At 42.2% G+C, this 25,182-nt stretch overlaps 1 protein-coding gene across 1 annotated transcript in view; it reads right to left on the reverse strand.

Moving 5' to 3' along the window:
- Positions 1-11,381: 11,381 nt before the first annotated feature.
- The window catches only part of LOC145405390 (uncharacterized), a 38,896-nt gene continuing 25,095 nt past the window's right edge, over positions 11,382-25,182 (reverse strand). Inside the window, exons 3-5 of the mRNA XM_080276796.1 lie at positions 14,646-14,775; positions 13,138-13,259; positions 11,382-12,011 (exon numbers count right to left, since the gene is read on the reverse strand). Coding sequence (XP_080132922.1) covers positions 11,883-12,011; positions 13,138-13,259; positions 14,646-14,775 — 381 coding nt within the window. The 3' untranslated portion in view covers positions 11,382-11,882. The remainder of the gene's footprint in view (positions 12,012-13,137; positions 13,260-14,645; positions 14,776-25,182) is intronic.

A 25,182-nucleotide genomic window follows, 5' to 3' on the forward strand; every position in this document is an offset into this window, starting at 1 on the left:
GAAAAAATACCGATTTCTAATTATTTCCCTGTTCACATGACATACCCAGTATGAAAAAAATACCTATACATAAGCTATTCCACTTACACAAAGTCCCTAGTACAATGAAATACAGTATACATATGTTCAGAGTTTTCCTGTGCAAATGTGGTGCTTGATATGAAAAAGTACCAATTAGTACTAGTCTTCCTGCTCATACAAGGCACTCAATAGGAAAAAAAAAAAAAAAAAAAAAATACAGAACTCATACGCAGTTCTTATGCTGATATAAAGCGCTCGATTGAAAGAAATACCTGTACTCATATACAGGAGTTTTTATGCTGATATGAAGTGCTCGATTAAAAAAAAATACTCACAGAGAGCTTTTATGTTGATATGATGCCCTCTATTAAAAATACTCATACACTAGAGCTTTTATGCTGCCATGAAGTGCTCGATTAAAAAACAAATACTCATATGAAGGAGTTTTTATGCCGATATGAAGCGATCGATTAAACAAAATACTCACATGAAGTTAATAAGCTGATATGATGCGCTCGATTTAAAAAAAATACTCATGAGTTTTTATGCAGATATGATGCGCCTGATTTAAAAAAAAAAATACTCATATACTGGGAGTTTTTATGCAGATATGATGCCCTCGATTAAAAAAAAATCCTGAGTGGACAACCTAACCCCTACCGGTAACGGAGGTTTTCGTTCGTTTCGTTTCGTTTTTAAAGGCTCCAACATGCTTGCATGTGTCGGCCTTGGTCACCTAACGGCGGCTCTCCACGCTGCACGATCCATTGCAGCCTCCCTGTTCAGTCCCTTAACCCTAAGGTCACACTTAATGACCTCATCCCATGTCTTTCTTGGTCTACCCCTCATATCCCCACCCCCAATATTAACACTTCTCACCTTCCTCACCCAATTATCATCCCCCATCCTCTCCACATGTCCAAACCACCTCAATCTACCTCTCCTCATCACAACACCAATACACTCCAGTCCCATCCTACCTCTCAACTCTTCCATCGTAAACCCATCCCCTCCAGGCCTTGGATCCAGGGACGCACTGCACATCCACCTAATCATTGTCATTTCTGTATGTCTGAGCCAGCGAATATCTTCCTCCTTCACTGCCCAGGTCTCACTACCATACAGCATTACACTCCTAACACATGCTGCATACAAAGACCCCTTAGCACGTAGGGAGAGCCCTCTCAATGTCAGGAGAGGCAAGAGCTCCCTGAACTTCTTCCAACCACTTCTCACCCTAGCCACAGAGCTAGCTCCAGCTCCACCTCCAGCACACAACATGTCTCCCAAATAACAAAACTTTTCCACACACACAAGAGATTCACCAGCAAGTTCAATCCTTTCACGTCTGACAATCTCCACCTGCTCACAATTCAAATTATCATCTTTATATTTACCTGCCATAGCAGTCAACACTGGAGTACGCATCTTCCCTTTGGAGGAATCGACGAGCCTGGCTGTAGGACCTGCCCGGACAAGGAATCATCAGGGCCTGGACGAAGAGTCATCAGAGCCCAAACGAAGAATCATTGGAGCCCAAACAATCATTGGAGCCGGAATGAAGAATCCACCTGGGCCTGCCAACAGCTCTAGACTCTCCCCATCCCCTCTGTCCCAGGAAGTGGATGGTGAGCTGCAGTGTCGGTTCAGAGGCACATCCCATACCATATACCATAGGACCATACCTTAAAATGAAAACCGCCTTATTATATATATATATATATATATATATATATATATATATATATATATACACCATTAAAATTCTCAAATATCACCAAAAAACTAAGGCACGTTTTTGTGAGGCCTGAGGCTCAAGCCTGGCTTCGCTCTTTAGCTTAACCCTTTAACCGCGGGCACTGTTTCGCCCCGACTGTCCTCTCCCGCGGGGGTTTCGACCAAAATGTAAACAAACTTTAAACCTTTATAACTCTGCACTGAATAAATCTAGAGCGAAAAATAAGGTACCATTAGAAAGTACTAACCTTCGGCTTTGCAATGATGTAGGTTTCATGATTTCGTTGACTATCACTGAATGGGCAGTGCCATTAGAAGTGAGCGATCTAAAATCACTATTTTTCGCTCACACAGCTTTACCTTCGCTCATACACCATTACCAAATGCCAACCTCATTCTGATAATAATACTATAAACATATATGAACACTGCACATACGATAAACACCCACTGTGTTCACTGGGGCAGGTAAAAGGCACTGTAATTACCCGCACTTCACTGCCACATCAGTGGTGTTGTAATCACTATTTTTCGCTCACACACCATTACCAAATGCCAACCTCATTCTGGTAATAATACTATAAACATATATGAACACTGCACATACGATAAACACCCACTCTGTGTTCACACAGGCAGGTAAAAGGCACTGTAATTGCCCGCACTTCACTGCCATATCAGCGGTGTTGTAATCACTATTTTTCGCTAACACACCATTACCAAATGCCAACCTCATTCTGATAATAATACTATAAACATATATGAACACTGCACATATGATAAACACCCACTCTGTGTTCACTGAGGCAGGTAAAAGGCACTGTAATTGCCTGCACTTCACTTCCACATCAGCAGTGTTGGCACTCACACAGCTGGACAGATACTGATGCGTGTTTGGTCCGGGGTGGGGTGGGGGGCCCATGGGGTGGGAGGTGGGGCCCCAGGGGGGGGGAGGAGGGAGGTGGGGGTCGGCTGGAGTGAAAGAACTTAATAGCTACTCTCCCTTTAAACAATTGGTGCACGGAAAAAACGCGGGGTATTCAAAATATTCACAAACATTCGAGAATGACACCTGCGGTTTGGTCCAGTTTTTGCAATGTCATTCTGGAATGACACCCGCGGTTAAAGGGTTAAGCCAAAGTGGTCCCGCAAAAACAGTACTCGAGCCGTACTGACGAATGTAAACAAACACCCCGGTCAGCTGATGACGCAAAGCAGCATGGCAGATATTGGAGAATCATATATTTTCGATCTAAGCAGTAGTTCTTCCCTCCAGATGGGAACTTTTCCGTTGTTTGCAGAGAAACAAGAGTCTGCGACTGTTCTGTCCACTCTTGTAGAGGAATACATGAGCCAGGTCACTGCGTTGTCGTCTTTAATGGCAACAGGCACTAGCTACATAAAACAGCTGTGTTAATCACTGGAAATATGAATGGCATTATATAAGGAAAGCTTTAAATTTACAAACTTGGGGTGCTTGTTGAGAACCCTAGGAACAAGGTACTCTCAGTGACAGTGTATGGGAAAGTAGACAGAACTCTTATTGATATTATGTATGGTGTAGTGGTAGCAAGCTTAATAATAATGCTGGAGACAACACATTTGTGACCATCATGTTTGTAATGTGGTCAAAAAGTTATGTTGTTGATGGTAGGAAACAACTGGAATCATGGACTGGTTAGGTTTTGATATTTGTAAGATCTAACATATCAAAAGTTTGGTGAGTAAAAGTCTGATAATAGGTTATTGCTACATTTTACGTACTTATTAGGCTTGGCAGCACCAGTAAATTTACAGCCATTGTTTTACTATTAAGGAAAATCAAACTTCCATAATTGTCTGAAGCTGATTGTATAAGGTGAACATACCCCAACACAAGTATCTCCACATTTGTACCTCCCACTTCGCATCTACACATTGAAAAAAATATATATATATGGTTGTATTACTGGTTAGATCATGTCAGGAGTATGAGTTTAAGGCTGTTTTTGATAAGTGTCTGTTTGTGACTAGGTAGCTGAGAAGAGGCTTCATAGGCCTATAGTTTTCTTGGCAGCAGGTAATGAGTTTGTCAAATATTTTGGTAACGACAATGATGAGCCTAGGCAGCTGACTATATGTTGGTTGGATAAAATTTGAATGTAGGATCATCCAGACAAGCGTTTGGCATGCCTTATTCAGTTTGGTAGAAGATGAACTAACTTCATCATGCGGATGTTGTGCCTGCCAGATTTATATATTTTTATATCTATTTTTTTCTTTTGGGTGCAGATGATTGGCCATTTAAGTATTAAGTTGGCCAACAAGCTGTATGAGTGCATGTCTGGTTCATTCAGGTGTGCATGCAACAGGCAGCACTCTCTGTATGTTGCATGAATGTACCTGCATTATGAACTCTTTATCAGAACATACTTTCAGGGGAAAGGAATTATCAAGATGATACTCATTTGTGATAACAACGTATTGAATGTGTGGGGAATTTCTGCCATAGGGTCACATTGCCTTGTGATTATTGGGTATCGGTATCTTGTAGTGCTCAATTCGGTCAATTTTTAAATTCGCACAACCAGAGATTCTTAGAAACATAAGTTTACCAAATAAGTTCTGGGCCAATATAGACCATTTTTCATTATATGCACTTTGCTCGCAAATGAATAAGACTTGCATTAGGTTGAGTTGGGTTGGGTTGGGTTAGGTTAGGTTAGGTGGTTAGGTTACATTAGGTTGGGTTGGGTTAGGGTAAGTAGTAGGCCCACAGTACATATTATTTCATCAAACCTAACTGTTTTCTATGGTTTTGGGTGTGATTCTGTTCATTTTGACCTTTATTTCTAAAAAGAAATAGTGGATTCTAAGGTGATTGCAAAAATATTCATTCCTTTGAAACCATTGATTGGCAATAGATTTGAAGGGCAAAATCAAATGAATCACACCAAAAACCATTGGAAACAGATTTGATGCAAAGATCAGTGGTTGTGTGAAACTAAAAATTGACCCTCATTTCCATTCAGGTGTTCCCTTCAGTGAGCTACTTTGCTGTTAGGTCAATGTGTCCCCCCACCCCCTCAAATATATATATATATATATTTATGTATATATATATATTTATGTATGTATATTAAGAATATTAGCAAAACCATACTTTATAATTACATTATGTTCCTCTGGGTTGGTGCAGAGAATCACATGGAAAGCAGAAAGGCTTCAGTGATCACCTGGATCAGAAAGAAGATCTTGATTTCTTCAGAAATATGCGAGTCACCAAGGAAACCTTTACTCTTCTCCTTTATTTTGTACAGGAGCAGTACAGACCAGTGTTCCGTGGAGGGACTCCAACTTTTCATTAAAGTGTTCTCTCCATCTATTCACTTTTTCTCCCTTCTCCACTGGTAATCTACCATTTTTATCTTTCACACCCCAACTAACTTTGTTGGCACCCTGTGTAGCTCTCTTTACCTCTTTCCAGAACATTTTCTTTCATTCCCTCCACTTTGCACTCAAATTCCTTCCAAATTCCTCATCCACTCTCTTCTTACTCTCTTTTACTAACCTTTTCACCTCTCTCCTCTCTACATGTAACTCTCTCGTCCTCCTCTCAGCTTCTTTGACGCCCCTGTTCCTCATCCACTCATTATATGCATTCTTCTGCAAGAAAATAATTCATTAGCATTAAAAGTGTTCTTAGAACTGTATTAAAAAAAAAAAAAAAAAAAGGTGCATGGATTAAAAATATTCAGGAATATATGAAGGAAATCAGCATAAGAAATACTAACCAACTGGACAATTTAAAAAAGGATGAAATAAAGAAGAAGGTAAATGAATACGAAAAAAAAGAAAATGTTGGAGAGTAGAACTGACAAACAAATCCTCAATTATATTTTATAAAGAGAAAAAAATTGACATTAAGGAAGAAAAACTTTATGAAAACACACAGGGTTCTATGCTGCTGCACAGATGTTGCTTGAACACTTTAAAATTAAACTGGAGAGCGAGGTATATTGGTGGAAATACGTATTGTGAATTGTGTAGCAGAAGAAGAAGAAACTCTTGAACATTACTTTAAAAACTGCAATGCATTAAAAGATATAAGAAGTAAATATGAGGCAGAAGAAGGCAATTTAGAGAACATACTGTTATTAACATATGCAAAAGATGCAGATAAAAAATTCTACCACTACAAGAAATACCTCTGTGAAGTATGGAACACTAGAAAACGTATTAAAAAAAAAAAAAAATAGACAACAAACAACCCTGTGCTGATTCAAAAGCAATACTGAGTGAACACAATCTGGTAATTCTGGTTGTCATTTGCGTCTGTCTCAGTTTAGGGACACACTACATGCGATTAGTATTATGTTGCCTGAGTATTGATCACTGTCATGTTTTTAGGTGTTGGGTGTACATCTGTAAGGAAAAATGGTAAATGGGTATAACGAAACTGTATCTTGCATAACAACTGAAGGAAATATGGTACTTAAAAACTTCAAGATCGTATAAGCCCACTGAGCACATTTCATGGGTAGCGTCGCGTAGTTTGTGTGCCCGCCGCCAGGGGCCCAGGGCGGCGCTGATAAAATGTACGGGATACACCACGCCTAACGCCCGCGCCTTTTGAAATCAGCCGATGAATCCGGAAAATATAGTGCCATAGTCCAATGAGAAGCTAAAATATACATGGAAAAATATATTGTAGTGGAACTGTCTTCTCAAAACCAGAGGAATACCATGCCTTTAAAAATTCAGGATGCTGATCTCAGCCTCGTAAGATTTCGGCCGTACAATTCGTACTATTATTAAGTGTATAATGGATGTAATCATGTCAGGATTTACCAAATTAAAGATTACGATCTTTGAAAACTATGATAAATTTTTCCAACAACTGAGATTCATAACACTTGGTAAAAATGTGCTGAATGCACACAAAATAAGCTTTCATGACTTTTGGTAAACTCTGTGGAGAACTTTTCAGCGTAAATCTCATTTATAGCATCAGTAAAACATCTACGATTAATATAATACTAGTATTATGATTTATGCATGGTAATAATCCCGACTAATTTTTTTTAAAGGAAGGTACACCAACTCTATGAGGGTAGTGACACACACACACACACATACGAGCGCGAAACAAGTAATCCAAGATAGTGGTCAGGATGCCCTACTGAAAGGGTTGGGCTACTTCCGAGCACTGGTTTTCTAAAGATGGAGGCACAGTTAAAATGTAATTCAAGCCAGTACCCACGGGAGGAGGGGTGGAGGGTCGAGAATGTCCGACGACCCTCCCACCCGCGTAAAGGTTCACTCTCACGGTCTGTTCTTATCAGTGCAAAAAGTCACTTTCCGTTATTCAGAGGTTTTGTGCTGCTTCTTAACGTCTCTTATGCATGCACCCAGACCCCCATTATCCATAGCATGCATGCAGCAGACCTTGGACCAGCCGGATGCTGTGTAAGTCCAGATTCAGCGGAAAATGCCTGCACCCCCCCCCCCCTTCGACAAGTCTGGTTACGGGCCTGTCAGACTTTACTAAGCAATAACGGTCTGGTTACGGGCCTGTCATACTTTACTAACAATAACGAATTTCAAGGGAACCGTATTAATAGTAATAGACGTCAGTCACATATATTACAGCAATATAATGCGTTGGTGTTAACATGAAGGGAAAATACTTACCTCGCCTCCGTCGTCTGCAAACACGTCCTCCCCCTCTCAAGTCAAGCTGGTAGCTGAGAGGACCTTTGCGCGATTCAGGGATTCAGATGATTCGAAGAGGGTGAATTTGGCAGTGAAGGTTTCGAATGGCTCCATACGTAGGCCCGTAGTATTACTGATTCTTTGGCTGAAGTTGGGTTTTGTAAGCTAACGAAAATATGATAATGATAAATAACAATCTGTTGTAGTTTATGCTGCGATATACATTAACAAGAAATTCTGTATTCTAGGCCAGAAATTTAATCATGATAGCCTGTAGCACATTTTTGAGTTCGAGGCTTCTCCCAAGCATGGTCGAGGTATTTCGGAGTTCAAGGTTCGAATATAGGGGACGAATTCAGTTGTGAGGCTTTTCGAATGGTGGAGAGAGAGAGAGAGAGAGAGAGAGAGAGAGAGAGAGAGAGAGAGAGAGAGAGAGAGAGAGAGAGTAGAATCTTCCCGTGTTTCTCGCTCACCATAAACACATCTTAGTTGAGTGAAAATTGTCATGACCTTTATTTCTTTAATTTTAGTACCTGTAGGCTGAACGAGGAAAGGAAATTGCAGAAACTTCCCATGTACGAAAATATGAGTAACAGACGGGAAATACACACACACACACACACACACACACACACACACACTCATGGAGACTGTATCAGACCAGTGTTCGAAGCTTCCCATGTGTCTTGTTCCTTCTGTAATTGAAAATGTGAGTTATGAGAGGCGGAATTTATGTAGCCTAATCTATGAAGCTGGAGTCTGTATCATAACAGTCTTAAGTGTTTTCGATACAAGAGTGCACAACATTAATTACCATACAACAAAATATGATAAATAAACGAGAAGAAATTGACTCATATCCTACTTATCTTGATCACCTTCTTCCAATAATCTCTTTAATGCGGTGGCGTGCTCAGGTTTTTCTATCTCCAGACGATGTTATCCATCCTATGCCAGAAATTTTAGCGAAGAGGTTGATGAAGGCTGCATCTGACCTCACTAGTTCGAAAAAAAAACAAAAAATGCGCTGTCAAAACGTAAGGTTGTAGCAAGAATAAATTGGAAAAAAAAGCACGTCATCATAGTGAGTTTGCAATAATGAAATAGGGACCTTTCAAGCACTTCCCCCTCTAAGCTTCCATCCTTACTTATCACACTACCCAAGTAATTTGATTAACTCTCATTCTCCATTTCCTCACCATCTAGTCTCACTGAGTATGCTGCAACTTAATTTCTCTCGCTCAAAGACCATAACTTTACTCTTATCTGCGTTCACTTTTAGATTCCGTTTCTTACATACACTCCCAAACTCATTCGACAAGTCCTGCAGTTCACATTCATCCTCACTTAATAATAAAGTATCATTAACAAACAATAGTATAGGAAGTTTCCACACCCTACCCTCTCATATAAGACACGGCAACATCCACTACGTATAACCTATTATCTCTTATAACCTCATCCTTATGTAAACTGAACAGCCACAGAGACATGAGAAACAGAGACAAATTTTTGTCCTTGTGCAGATTCATTCCCATACCTCATTGGCAGAATTAGATAACATCTTTTCCGTAAAATTTCTTCATGACTAGCGCCATACTCCAGCATTGTTTCAGCTCAGCATTTACGAAGGAAAAATGATAATTTTAATGCCTAGTTAAACTGAACAGAGCACAGTTGGATAGCTGTTTGTTAAAGCAGTCAAAATGCCTGCTTTCCCCACTCCAGCAGACTGAGACGTTACCTTAACACGCCCGATGTATATGGGCAGCCTTGTATTACGGTTCAGTATATTGTGGGTTGCTGTTGCCGTTGTCCCGGTCAACACAAGTAGTGCTGTAACCAAACCACTTCTCTGAACTGACATATCGTCAATTTCAGCATTTTTGTCGATACAGCATTTGCTCCTAGACTAGGCAAAACAGCGTCAGTTGTTTTGTAGCTTAACAGTGTGTGCTTATCATAATTGACTTTATCCATGAATAGCTCATTGTATGAGATTTTGCCAATTAGAGGACAGTCGATGGTGTTAGGTTAATTTTGAAGCTTAATTCTCATCCATTTGAAGCTCACATTGCCCTTCATTAAATTCCGGTATTTAGTGTTTATACCATTCGCTGTGAGTCTTGGGAATAGTTAAGATGAGCCTGGGATCACAGCAACATCAGGTATTAGTAAAACTTTAAGGAAATAGCAGCCTAAAAGATCATAGATATGTGTGTCATATAAATGGACTTACTGATGAAAGCCTTGGTACTTTTTTTTTTCTTTTTTTAGCAAGCAAGGATGTGGTGGAGAGGATGTGGTGGTGTGAGTTCATCGAGGCCCTATGCATCCCCGAGGGTGCCACAGGAAATGATTGATTGATTGAATAACTATAGGTGTTTTGCATATTAAATACTGCATGAAATATTGGTAATTGCTTTGTTTCATTTTTATGACAAATTTCTTATAATGTTATATTATTTGTACATATTTATTATTGCCGTGTCATAATGATGTACTGCACAGTCTGCCACAGGAAAAAAAAGTATACATCTATGGTCTTTCCTCATTCTCTACTGTATTTCACTCTGCCTATGACCTCAAGTCTTTTAAACGCAATGTGTGCAGGAATCTCAGAATTAACGTAGCTTGATTTTTTTTTTTTTTTTTTTTTCCTGAGAGGGCAACATTGCAGTTTTTCAGTCTTTGGTTCCTTGTTATCTACATTCAAGGAAAACAAAATACTGCCCCGAATAACACCAGAAAGGGAAATAATACTGTATGGAGCATCCTTAGTTAATGTCCCTCCATTTACGTCAACAATTAAGGAGTATCTTGAGTTTGTTTCCTTTCATTTATATCAAAGATTAACGAGCACCGAGTTGCTTGTTTTCATTTGTCAGAGATTGACGAGCATCTTGGCTGGTTTCTCTTCATTTCTGTCAAAGATCAAGGAACATCCTGGGTTGTTTCCTTTCGCATTCTCTCCAACAGATAATAACGTCCCGCTGTTGTAAATTTAGCTTTACACCAACTTTGCTTTGTAGCCTGTTTTTATGCGGTACACCTTGTTTTCCCAGCCACTCTTTAAATGCAGAGTAATTTCCACAATTTTTCCCTATCAAAGTTGTCATATGCTTTTACGAGATCCATAACTGCCATAAACATCTTATGATTTATCTCGCATACATCCTCCACTATATGTCTTATTGCTGGTATCTAATTCATACATCCCCTACCACTCCAAAACCCAGCTTGAGCATCACTCGCCAGAAGTTCCGATATTTTCCTTACCTTCTCTATAATTATTCTTCCATATGCATTTCCTACAACAGTACATACTAGTCGCTCGATAATTCTACGGCGGCAGAAATACTCGTTAAGACTGGGTAACTAATATCCAGACTTCCCACCCCTTCTCCTTCGAACCACCTCTGCTCAGGCGTGGTGACTGAACCTTAAAGCATTCAACGGAACCAAAAGATCTCCAACCCACTCCCCTATCACGTCACTGTCTCACCTGTGCCGTGTCTACCCTTTCATTATCCAGTTGTTATCTATTTGTCACATTGACTACGTAAATTCCATTTTAGTCTTGCCATCTCCATACGGTTCTATTTACCTCTGGAGAATCTTTTCGAACTAGTTGGGGCAGTTACTGTCTTCATCATCTCTCTTCGCTACGAAGGAGCTCTTCGTAGCTGAATAAAATATTGGCGGTGGCAAGAATAACATTATAAAGAATACCATCATACTGAAGAATCCTATAGTTATCACTGTGAAATTTAACAAATTTACTTTAACTATTATTTCTATGTATTAATAATTCTGTCCTACCCTAACCTGTACTACTGTCAAAGCAATTTTAAGCCTCACAAGAAAATGTGGTAAAAATAATAAAAACATATATTTTCATTATTTATTTAAATGCATTACAGGTCCAAGAAGGCAACACTGCAGTCTATACGAAAATATAGCTCATCTGAGACCACGGTGGGATTTCAAAAATATCTCTCAACTCTCATGAAGGAATATTAACACGTAGCCTACGGTTGGTTCCCTCGGTACAGGTGAAAAAATAGTATTAGGTTTCATCACTACAGCTTTACTAAATCCATTTCAGTACTAACGATTATCAACTTCAGCCAACATCGAGAAGCAAAAACTGTGACATTATTATTATTATTATTATTTTCAGATCAAAATGTATATTCACACTGTCCTATTCTCGACCTACATATATTTAGCTTTATACGAGAACATAAATTTTGGTAAGTTCGTACTAAGAGGTAAAACAGATGCTCAACACATAAAAAATACTGTAAAAATATAAATCACATATATAACTACCAAAAGCAGTAAAAAACTCATTACGGTTTCCTCTCAGTAACCCATCAGTTTATTTATTGTTTTGTTAAAAAAGACTACTTCATTTTTCCACGATATTATTCAGCAGGTACGATGTTGACGAAGGTGTTGGGGTTGTGATATGTGTTGTATCCATATCCCTTCATGGCCAGGAGGTATGGGTGCATTGACTCTGGCATACACTTGGGCTCCTCCATCACACTCCGCTGGAAAAATGCACACAATGAGTTAAAATATTTCTCTCACGATGGTACATACATAAGCCCTCACCACACACACAACACACAAAGGCATGTATGTAAGTATGTATGTATGTATGCATGTATGTACTGTATGTATGTATGTAAGTACGTATGTACTGAGAGAGAGAGAGAGAGAGAGAGAGAGAGAGAGAGAGAGAGACCTCATTCAAACCTTGGGTTCTTCCTGCACCTAAGTAAGAATGCCTGGTGGTAACTAAATCTGACAATAGTTACAACGGGTCTGAATGGAGTATAACGGCTACAGTTCACTCACTCTGGTTTTATAGATAGATAGATAGATAGACAGATAGACAGAGACAGATAAGAGTAAGAGAGACAGAGACAGATAAGAGTGTGAGAGAGAGAGAGAGAGAGAGAATCCGTACATCTGCCTCCCCCTGCCTTACTCCCACCCTGCAACTCAGCTGTTTAACCCTATATCTGCCTTCCCCTATTGTTTAATCCCTGACTTACCGTCATCTGCCTCACCCCTACCCTACACCTTCCTCACCCATACCCTGACCCTGCTTTCGTCTCACCTCCTCCTTTTACCTGTCTACATTTATCTCAACCCTACCTTACTCCTGCCTCACCCCTGCCCTACATTTGGCTCACCAGTACTCTACAACTGTCTCATCACTACCCTACAGCCGCCTCACTTCTCCTTACACCTACCTCACTCCTACTCCATACCAGCTTCACCCCTCCCCTACACCTGCCACACTCCTACCTAACACCTTTTTCACTCCTACCCCATATCTTCCTCATCTCTACTCTTCACCTGCGTCACCTCTACTCCACACCGGCTTCACCTCTCCCAACATCTGCCTCACCTCTGTTCCATATTTGCCTCACATTTCCCTGTTCCTGCCCAGTACCCCATCTTATTGTTCCCTGTATTATCTGGCCTGGAACTCCCTTCATGTCCTGCCTTACACCTCCCCTATCTATATCCCTCCCCACCGCGTCTTACCTTCCCGCCACCATGTCCTGCCTTCCCCCTCCCTTTCCTTCCCCCTGCCTAATTTTCACTCTTCCAGTCATGTCCAGCCTTCCCCCTCCTCCTCTTCCCCTGTCTCCTCCGCCTTACCCCATAGAGTGATGATGACCACTTTGGCTTGCATATGAGACTGGATCCACAGGGGCAGGAGTATGTGTACACCCGGGACCCGTAGTAATTCCTCAGGCGGTCACCAGGGGCACAATACTCGCCTGGGGAAGAACGGGTTAAACAGTTTATTTATATCTGTTACTCATTTATTTATTTATTTATATTTAGTACTCAAAATATCTATCTGTCCGATCGTCTCATATCTTTATTTTGGGACAGAGGTCAAAGGCTGAGAATATAAAAGATGTCTTTCAATAAATGTCTACCCACAGTAGCTTTTATATCTAAATGAGGATATGAATACTACCCTATTGTCCTATGTTATATTGTGACTGCCCCATCACTCAGCACGTGTGTAATAAGCTGCCATGTCACCTCTACTGGCAGGGGAGGAGAGGACGAGGGTAAATTGTACTGTAGCTCGGTTTTCCTCTCTCCTCTGATCACGTCAACTCCAAAGCTAGTCACTACTTACAAGAATCAGGAATAATGGTAATTTTCTAACCATCTGTGTGCTCGTAAATCTGCATGCAAAATTATGTATCACAGGGTATTTTCTACATCCATCACAATAACCGTTGCTCTTAGTTCTCTGTGCAGTACCTGCCTTTCAACACATTCTCTCTCTCACTTATCTAAATCTTAAATGTGAGAGGTAACAGTTTTCCTCCTGCCTGCAACCTCCAGTCTTTCAAAACTAGTGTTTCTGAGTATCTCTGAGTTTACTTTCATTTCGTTACTTGCCGTGTTTTCATAAAATGAGTAGACTTATTAATGTATTGTCTATGGTACCATCATCTCTCATAAACAAAACTTAACAAATAACAACTACAGATATAATTAAAAAGCATTACATAATATTCTGTATAGGCTGTACGGAAAGTATTAGAGGGGAGGGGAGGGGAGGTGGCAGGGGGAATGGAGAAGGCGGGGCAGGCGGGACGATGCTGTGGGTTGGGAGGTAAGCGAGGCGTGAAGTGTAATGAGTCATGAAGAGAGCAAAGTGTATGGGCTGGGCCTGGGGGAGAGTGAGGGCCAGAGCAGGTTACAGCAGGGAATGACAGGGAACGGTGGGGCGAGGAAAAGCAGGGAAAGGGCAAGGATGGGACGAGACATCTGGAGAGAAGGTGTGTTATAGAGGGTGGGTTAAAGTGTGGGGGTGAGCAAATAAGGTGGGATGCGGCGTGTGAATGACAAAGTAGGGAGGGGTGCGATAAGAGGGAAGCGACGTGTTTGAAGTGGAGAGGGGAGAAGCAAGGATTGTTCGAAAAACAAACAAACAAACAAAAGAGGTATAAGGGGTTGGGTATGAAAATAGAGAAGGGGTGGACTGAGATATAAGGGACGGGGAAAGGTGTATAAAGGGTGGGGTGGGGTAGGGTTGGTGAGTGGGGTTGTAAGGTATGAGGGGCAGGGGTGGGGTGAGTGGGCTGTAAGGTATGAGGGGTAGGAGTGGTGTGGGATGTAGGGTAAAATGGAGAACTAACCCATCTGTCGCAGGTTCTGACACACTCCAGTAGGCCTGCGGTGTCTGCGGCCCGTCATAAGGCAACAACCACTCATGCAGTCCGTGTTGTCGCTGCAATTCTCACCAGGGGCAGGACGGAACATCAGACCCTATAATATAACACAACATCAATACATTATCCATACAATATATCACCACATCTGCCCCTGCAAACTCAAAACACAAGTCTCACTTATAATACATCACTACATCACTCACAACACGATTCTAAACACTCAGTACAACACCCACAAAAATCTCATCGACTCACAGTAATATACCAACAACACGTAAATCAATACGGAAATAAAAATAGCCAGTTCCAAACTACCTTCACGATGTCTGATGACCGTAACTCAGAACTGATGTAGGTGCTGGCCAACGCGTCGGTGACACAAGAACAACAAAAAAATCCAGTCACCTTTTGAGGAATCGAATAAGAAAGTAGGACATGGCCGTTATCCCGACATGCATCCCTAGACCACCAGGGCATCAATATCATTCCATGAACTTCTTCACTCCGATGACATACTTCTTTTTGTTACCTGCTTAACAATTTTTCTCAGCTTAGGAAGGATCTGTGGCAGAGAAGAGATTAATGAAGACTATAAAAAATTCCTTTGGTACGAAAAGTTTCCCCCTGGGTGGAATGAAATCGTCTGAAAATATTCGGACTAGGACAAAAGCCATGTCATCAGATTCAAGGCATGAACGTTACTATATAATAACAACGAAATCCAGCACTCACTGACAACACCACGGTATTGAATTACAACACCGGTTACGGGAAGGATCCAAAACATGTTAAAAATTCATCCAACAATATCACACCATTACACCATCAAGAAAATAAAACATCATTCACTCGCAGCACTACGTCAAAAAAGCACCATCACTCGTTAAAACACACACACACACACACACACACACTGCCATCACCACCACTGAGTAAACAGGGCGGCGTGTGTTTAACCTCTGTTCGCACGTGTTGTTTCACTTACAGTGTAGAGACTCTACACTGTGGCATCGCTGTTGCCTCCCTCTAGAAACACACACACACACACACACACACACACACACACACACACACAGCAGCAGCAGCACAACCCTCAATGAGCAAACAGGGTGGTGTGTGTTTGGCCTCTGCTCGCACGTGTTGTTTCGTTGCTCTCTCTCTCTCTCTCTCTCTCAGTCCATAAACAGATCACATTTCACAAGCAACGGAACATGCACCAAATCCCAAACAATATGAAACACGATGGGACGATGCTGAAACAAATCCCATCGAGATATTACCGTTCGTTCATTATGGTACTGTTGTTAAATCCTATATACGACTACAACTGCAAATACAGGATCGAATTACAGAATCGTGAATTATATTACTGACTTCTATTTCCATTCTAAGCCTTTATTAAACTGCATCTGACTGTCTGAGAGAGGGAAGAGGCGGAGAAAGAGAGAGGAAGGGAGGAAGCGGGGGAAGAGAAGGGATGTAGAAGAGTGGAAGGGAGGGACGCATGAAGCTGAGAAGGAAGGAGCGAGGGAATGGGGAAGAACGTAGAGGTGGAAGGAGTGAAGTGAGGGAGGGAGAACGTGAGGAAAGAGATGGAGAGGGAGAGATTGGATGAGTAGATATGGAGGGAAGATGAGAAGGAAGAATGGAGGGAAGGATGGGAGGCAAGGAATGGGGAAAGAGTTAAGAGATTAAAGTAGAAAATCTCTTAGGAGAGCAGATTTATGCACCATTTCTGTCCAAGTAGTCAGTACGAGTATAATGACACGTGCAAATTTCTAAGTTATCATTCCTTAAACAGGAGTAAAAAGTCAGAACAGGGGCACACACACACACACACACACACACACACACACACACACACACACACACACACACACACACACACACACACACACACACACACACACACACACACACACACACACACACAAATATATGAACTGTCAGCGAGGAATGCTGAGGCGCTGAGATGAAAATTAAGCAACAGATTTTAGTAATGAATTAAAACACAGGCAAGGGCGAAAGGAAATGATGTTTAATAACAAGAGTGTGTGATTAAGAAGAGTGTATGTTTGATGAGGGGAGTGCGTGTACGAGTATTATATCTGAGAGAGAGAGAGAGAGAGAGAGAGAGAGAGAGAGAGAGAGTGTGTGTGTGTGTGTGTGTGTGTGTGTGAAACAAGTATGGAAACAGGAAATGGTAGTCGGAGTAGAAGTGTTTATGTTTGATGAGTGGCTGGTGTGAGGGGGTAGGGAGAGCATCAAACCCTCCGCCACAGAGACTCCCTTGTTTCACCACAGCTCTACACTGTCTGACGCACCTTTAATTTCTTCAACCCGATGACGTACTTTTTGTCTCGTTGATGCTTCCTACAGATGTTTTTGCTCACCTTAGGAGAGACTTTCCGAACTACAGGGTTAGACATACTTTTCACTGCCCCTTTTATTAAAATGATCTTTTGTAAGATGAAAAAAATTATCTCGAGGTAGCAAAAATAAACCAACAAAATATCACCAAATTCAAGGGGTAGCACGAGGAGGAGGGCAGAGTAAGGACACACATAGGCAGGGGAAGGGGGCAGGCAGAAGCACGGGAGAATACTGAGACAGGAACAGGTTCCGGAAAAAAAAGTGAGTCAAAGGGCCTGGCAAAGGAACGGAATCAGAGGAATGTACTGTACAGGCAACTTCGATGAAACAGACATGAAAACGGAGAAGGAGAGAAGGAATGAACGACAAGCATTGGATATACTGTATATGCATGAAAACAGTCTATTCGAGACATGGAACTTATGGATTATTGGAAGAGGCACAGACACAAAAATGGAGGAGTAATGAAGCATGGAGGCACTCACAAAGGCAATAATTGCGGCAAGAGTACAAGAACAGGCACAAAAACAGAGAATATTAGAGCACGGAAAGAAGGCAAAGAAAATTAAATATGGGAATACTCGTAAAGGTGTAGAAAGAGCAGTATCAGAGGCGAGGTAACATATAGTACTGTCACACAATATGGAAATGCAGGAATAGGGAGGTATGGGAAAGACCATGTGTCATTCCATTAAAATACCTCTTGTGATGCTAACTGTTCAGAAATGACTGCCAAATGGTCACGGGATCTGCTCGTAAAATACCGAGTAGGAGATGCATGTCTTCAAGCGAAGCCAAGTTGAGCAGATATTGTGGTTTGGGTGATCCGACTGATTAAGAGGCTGACTCCCACGTGGAAGGTTTGACTCGTCCACATGAAAACATAATAAACAATTGGAGGAAGGTTCAGTGTTCCAGTCCTGGCCTGGCATAGTGAAAACTCCCCCCCCCCCCGCCTTAAAAAAAAAAAAATCCTCCAGGGTAATTTAGCTGCAAACGGGAATACAGGGAAGAGAAAGTGTACGTGACAGGTAAAGAAAGGCAAAATACAAGATGAGAGAGGTACGGAACAAACGCGGAAGCCTGCAAAAAGGCAAAGAAATAATAGGAACTATGTGAGGCTTGAAATGTACTTGATGAGACAGATAAACGTGAACATCTCGTACCAGCTGTTAAACACCGAAATGTAAGTCTATATCAAAACAAAGGGGGAATGAGTAAAGCAGTCATGTTAAGAAAAAAAAAAAAATCAGCTCATATCAGGTTACCCCTTCAGTCCACAATGACTTTTTACATTTTATACTCGCAACTGTCAAACAGACTTATCCCCTTTGAAGGCTCCTATTCAGACAGTGCTCTGGTTACCACAAGACTATTTTTTATTCGCCTTATGAGAGACTTTCTGAGGCTAAGTAGTTGCGGTATCGGTAAAAAAAAAAATGGAGCAAATACTATTACTACTACTACTACTACTACTACTACTACTACTACTACTACTACTAATAATAATAATAATAATAACAACAACAACTATACAGTATTACTACACTTTTCTCATATCTTATTCTAAAACAATGCAAAACAAGATGAGGTAGGTTCAGCACTAACAAACAGTTATTTTGAATTACGGTAGGAATAAGGGAACACAGATCTCTGACCCTTACAATAATAAGAGAAACACCTCCATCAAAATCGGTAGCTATGGGTTGATAGCTTCGTAGAGACATCACTGGAGGGTACACAGAGGAAGGAAGTGAAAGCAAGAGTAAATTATAAGGAAATTATTGTTGTAAAGCATTTGGTATCCAGCTTCTCTGCTCTAAAAATGCCTTAAGACATGGTTGTACAAAAAAACTCACACACACGAATGAAAACCGAGTGCACATAAAAACGTGGCAGCTGCTGAGAGTGAGAGAGGAAAGAGGAAGGGGAGGGGGGGATAAAAGAAGGGTAACCCGAACGAGACGCTAAAAAAGCAACTGAGACGAAGCCGAGAGTGGAGGAGTTGAGAAGACAGTGGAAGAGAGCCACGTCAGGCCCTGTTAGTGATCAAGTGGTGGTGAGGAGTGGGATTGGTTGCATCACACCCCCTCACCCTTCCCCACTCCCTCTCTTGCAGTTTAGTTAGTTAGCTAATATAGATTTATGCCTATTGATTGCACAAGAGACATTAAGGATGATAACAACTATGAGTGTAAGAATCTGAGGAGAGAAGGCTATATATCCCCCATCTCCATTGGTAAGGGAAGGAACCAGAGAGAGAATGTGGTAAAAGGTTGACAGGGAGAGGGATAAGAGGCATGGAGGGAGTACGGGAAGAGGTAGGAAGGGTGTGAGGCAGGGGTGTATTGACGGCGTGCGGATCTTAGGCCGAGTGGAATTGTGGAAATCTATGCAATATACTCCATCGTGTCTCTGGGGATTGTAGCTTCAAAATGTCCGTCACAACTCACCAGTAAAAATATAATAATAAAAATAAATTTATCAAATTTTAGGCAGAAACAAAATATACAATAGGTCTGAGCTTTCAAAATCACAGGTTCGCATATGTCACGCGTTTCAAACTTCACAAATTGTATTACAATACATGTGTGCTCTTCATAGTAATATGCTTTCATTCTCTTTTATACGGAATAAATATTTTAGATCGTGGACCCCCTCCTGCGTGCCAAGGGTGGCCTTGCCGTCACCCTACCCCTCTAGATATGGACCAGAAGTGGTGACGGACGTGAGAAGGGAGTACGGGAGTTGGAAGGGAAGAAGCGACTTGGGGAGCGAAAGAGTGACTGAGAAAGGAATCAGGAGACAGGGAGGGAGAGAACGGGTGAGGAAGAAATGTGTGGAGAACTGGATGGTAAGGAGGGACGGGGTGAAGTAGGGGGATGGGAGGGAGGTGGGAAGAAAGGGAGGGAGGACGGTAGTTAGGAGGAGGGAGGAAAAATATACGAAAAGGAGACAGGAGAGAAGGAAGGAGTACAAGAGTGCGAATACTCGTAAACTGATGAAAGAAGCGAATCATCGAAACTGAATGAACCTGCAGGGCTGAAAAAAGAAAAAAAGAAAGGAAAGAAAGAAAAGAGAACTAAGATGGCAAATAATACCCATCCCTGCCACTTACTTCAGTTCCGCCGCTTTAATTTGCAGCGCAAGGGGGGGAGGCAGTTTTCCTGGTTGACGCAACAGGAGCAATGATGTAAGGACACACTTTTCCGTGTTACATAGTTAAATGAAACTGAGCGCTTGATCTTGTTAGTTTAATTTCTGACACTTTATCCCTAGAGCTTAATACATCCTTGTCACATTTCCACAGCTACAGTGCGTCTGAAACAGCGTAAATTATTCTTCTCTGTCCGGTAGGTATGTGGATACGAATCACAATACACATAATTCGCATATCTTACACTAACTCAAACTATACTAATTTATCAACTGAGAACAATAGCTTCCAGGCTTGATTAATGAATCTTGTACCGGGACCATTTCCATATAGTCATCTGTATTATATTCACTGGCACACTTTTTTGGTATAAATTTTACACGCAATCTGATATCCAGAAGGCTATTTCCTACTCACATTCTCTGCAAGTTCATGTGTAAAATAAAGTAATGTACTGTTGCAACCGTGGACCTGACTGCCCTGGCTTCTGATATGCGTTGATCCAAAGATGGGTTTACTTCACTCACTCTTCGTATTTCATTTTTTTTTTTCCACGTAATTGGTGTTTCATTAAACAGAGCAAAAGAATCTAATATATTTAAGGTTTTTCATTCACACCTGAGTTACAGAAAGCTTTATTGGTGTGTGTGTGTGTGTGTGTGTGTGTGTGTGTGTGTGTGTGTGTGTGTGTGTGTGTGTGTGTGTGTGTGTGTGTGTGTGTGTGTGTGTGTGTGTGTGTGTGTGTGTGTGTGTGTATTGACATCACTACGCACAGGGGATGACAGGGAAGTGCTGATGAAGGGGAGAGGGAGGTCATGGAGGACGTAAAAAGATGAAGGCAATGTAGGGAAGAGGACAGAGGCAAGGGTGGGAGTGGGGAACAGAGAAGAGGGGAAGAGAGAGGGAATGAGTGGAAGGGGAGAGGTGCAGGGGTGGAGAGAAGGGAAAGAGAGAGAGAGGGGGGAAAGTGGAGGAAGAGAGCAGAAGGAGGAAGGAAGTGAGGGTTTACAGAAAAGGTTGGAACAGCGAAGGAAGGGAGGATTACTGGGAGACAAGATGGGGAAGGGAAGACGAGGGGAGAGGAAGAGAAAGAGAATGTGGATAGAAGAAGGAAAAGGAACGAAAAGGGAGGGAATGTGGAGGACTGGCGTCGGAAGAGGAGGGCAAGAAGAATGAAGAGGAAAGAGTGAGACAGCAAAGGGAGGGGGTATGTAAGGAGGCAGGGGGAAAAAGGGAAGAGTTAGAGAAAGGAGAGGAGAGGGAGAGCGGGAGGGAGAATTACGAGGGGAATGGACAGAGAGGGCAGGCAGAAATATGAGGGTAACAGAGGGTTGAGATAAAGGAATGGAGGAAGAATGGAGTGAAGGACGACGGAGAGAGAGAGAGAGAGAGAGAGAGAGAGAGAGAGAGAGAGGGGTGGGTACATGATGGATGAGACAACCAAAGATATCGACAAAAACGAAGTCTACAACCAAGCACATTACTAATACACAAATAAATAAACATTCATCCAAACACAAAATCCCCATAACCTAAAATCTCCATCACCCAAACGCTCAAAAATCAGGAATATGACGATAAATTTTTAGGAAGGGCGGGTATGGTGAGTCAAGGGAGGGGCAAGATGGCGCCAACGTGCCGTCCACCCGCCCTGACGCTGACGAGATAAAGACCAATTGTGCTAAGTTGAATACTAAGGAGACGTGGCCGGCTGACGTACGTGGCCAGTCCTATGTGATGGCCTCCACTCTCTCCAGACTACCACTACCACCACTATTGTTATCTGTTAATGTCACTGCGGTTAGCTACGACTACTGCCATTATCACCACTACTACCAATACCATTATTATTAACGACCTACCAGTACAGTTACTACCACCACCACCACTACTACTAAATTACAACACACACACACACACACACACACACACACACACACACACACACACACACACACACACACACACAGAGTGTTAACTAATTGGCTATTTTATCATAAGGTACTGCAAGCTAAGGTCAGTCGAATACAGCACGTAACTCTTTCAGCGGAATAGCTTTTTCTAGTTAATGGTTTATCGCCCTTTGGATCCAAGTAGACTAGGAGCTGCCAGAGTAAGATTCATTTTTTCACCAAAGTAAATAGCTCTACTGATAAATCGTGAACATACATTTTTTTTTTTCGCCTCTGAATGTACTGTAGCTGGTATGTTTAATGTCGGTAAATGAAGGATGCAGCCCATTTGGAGCATGTAAACATGACAACAGTGGCATCGATGAATATATCACATCAGATGTTTACGATCTGAACACATTAAAAAAAAAGCACAGAGAAAGCTTCTTAAAGGTGCTTCCTTAGTTGAAATATTTTAGCTCTATTAATATGGCTCAAAATGCATCAAAAAGGGTAAATCGAACAAGAAAGTAAGCATGCGATTCTTCAGATCCCTGACGTCTTGCGACAAAAGTTAATACTGTAGAGGATCTCATGTTTCACCTTCACACTGCCATATTGCAGAACCTCTGCCTATCAGAAACCTTTCATTCTCCGAAATGCTTCGAATTCGCTTATCCAAATTAGTGTCCCCCGGAACTCCAACCCACAGCAGTTCAAGTCTAACCATTACACTATGAATTTTTTCTTTATTTATTTGTTTATCCTTCCTCTGTTCTTCTGCAAAAGAAAAAAAAAAGGGGGGGGGGTTATGACAGTACTATAGGCAAGCGTCATATACTCATACAGAGTATATTCTTGATCTCTTACGCACAAACTCACTATCCAAAGCTATTTATCACACAGAGGAGTAATGAGGAGTGTCCTCCTGGGATGGGATGTCTTCTGGGCGAAAACAATGGGGCGCACTATCCCCGTGCCCTCCCACCCTCCGTGCTTGAAAAGCGTGCCCCCAGTGGTACGTAAGAAAATCTCTAACTTATTTTTATGCCAGCCTCAACAATACGTCTGTCGTTGTTCTCTTTCTTTCCTACTTACAGACCGAAGGAGGGGACGTATATTGGACAAATTACCAGACCAAGGGCAGGCTGGGGTGGAGAGAGACGAGGAGGCAGGGGATGGGGAGAAGAATTGGGGTAGGGGAAGGGAAGGAGCTGGAGGTAGAGGGATGGTCGGGTATGGAAGAAGAAGGGAGGTGGGAGAGGGTAAGGCAGAGGATCAATGGCAGAGGGAGAAAGAAGTTTAGGAAAGCAAAGAGAAAGAAAGATGGCTTAGGGAAAGAGGATTGGGGGGTTAAGGAGAGAGGGTGGAAAAGGAAGGGGACGTGAACGAAGAGGAAGTGTGAATCTGGTGAGGATTAAGAAGGGTGGGGCAGATGAGAGAGAGAGAGAGAGAGAGGAAAGGGGAAGGGTGTGGTGAAGAGAGGAGAACCTGTGGAGTCATAAGGTAAAAAATAAAGGCAAAGAGATAACTGGGTACCGTAAATGTTTGTATACAGATGGTAGGCTGTGCGGGTGGGATTGGAGTAGGCTGTAGAGGCAGAAGGGTTAAGGGGTTGGCCAAAGAGTAGCTAGAGGGGGAGGTAGTAGAGAGCTAGTAGGGTTGGCAGTGGAGTAGGCAGTGGGGTTAGTAATGAGGTTAGCAGTGAAGTAGGCAGTGGGGTTAGTAATGGAGTTGGCAGTGGGGTTAGTCATGAGGTTAGCAGTGGAATAGGCAGTGGGGTTAGTAATAGGGTTGGCATTGGAGTAGGCAGCGGGGTTAGTAATGGGGTTGGCAGTGGAGTAGGCAGTGGGGTTAGTAATAGGGTTGGCAGTGGAGTATGCAGTGGGGTAGGTAGTACAAAGATAATGAGGTCAGCAGTTGAGAAAGAAGTGGGGTAGGAAATTGGGACACAAATGGCGCTGTCAACACAACAAGCAATGAGGGAGGAAGTAGACAGATACTATAGGTTGGCAATGGTGTAGGCAGTAGGGGGATAGTAAGACTGGCAGAAAGGCTGGCAATGAAGTAGGTAGTAGAAGGATAGCAACACATGCAGTGGGGTTGGTAATGGAGTTGGCAGCAGAGGGATAATATGATACGCCAAAAGCCTGGCAATGAAGTAGGCAGTAGAGGGATAGTATGACAGGCAGTGAAGTAGGTAGCAGAGGCAGTAGGGTTAAACCGGACAACCCTTCCCTCTGGCACTCATTTACCTATTGCTCTCTCTCTCTCTCTCTCTCGTCTTCTCCTCTGCTTCCTTCTTTCCTATCTCCTCCCTTTTCATCTACCTCTTTCATTATCCTCCCTCTCTCCCTCCTTGCTTCCTTCTGCCTACCGCCTCCCCCCCCCCTCCCTTTCTGTTCCTTTCTTCCTTCCCAGCTCCCTCTTTTGCTGCCCCTTCCTTCCTTATCTCATCATCTCCCTTTCCTCCCTCTTCCCTCTCTACAATCTTCTCCCCTCCTCTCTCTCTCTCTCTCTCTCTCTCTCTCGTCATCATTAATTTTCCTAACTCTGCTCTTCTCAAACCCTTTTCTCCATCCATCCTTCCTTACTCGCATCATTCCCATCTTCTATCCTTATGACCCTCTACCCCTCCTTCCTCCCTCCTCACTCATCTTTGTCCCCTGTTCCCTCCTCATAACATTCCCTCCCTCCCTCCCCCCAACATTCCTCCCCTTCCCTCTTGGCAGGTGAGAAAGGGTGTGTACTGTGACTCAAAAGGGAGAAACTAAGAAGGGAAGTGGCTGAGAGAGAAGTGATAGGAAGGAAACTGATGGGAAGAAGAAGGTAATTAGGGAGAAGTGATGGGGAGGAAGGTGGGGAGAGAGGAAGGTAAGGGGAATGGTGTGGTAAGGCGGAATAAGTGAAGGTTAAAAAAAAAAAAAATGTTTATCACGCTCTATGGGCATGGTTAGACGAGTTACCTGTCGGACAAGGTGACTCACACGCAAGAGGTACTGAGTGAATTATTACAAATTTACATAATGAACTTCCTGCGAGTGACATCTGTAGTATATCACTTGCTGTATATTATATA

The sequence above is a fragment of the Coenobita brevimanus genome, chromosome 66 (assembly GCF_032717465.1).
Source record: "Coenobita brevimanus isolate Jiangsu-jjx chromosome 66, ASM3271746v2, whole genome shotgun sequence".
NCBI classification, from domain to species: domain Eukaryota; kingdom Metazoa; phylum Arthropoda; class Malacostraca; order Decapoda; family Coenobitidae; genus Coenobita; species Coenobita brevimanus.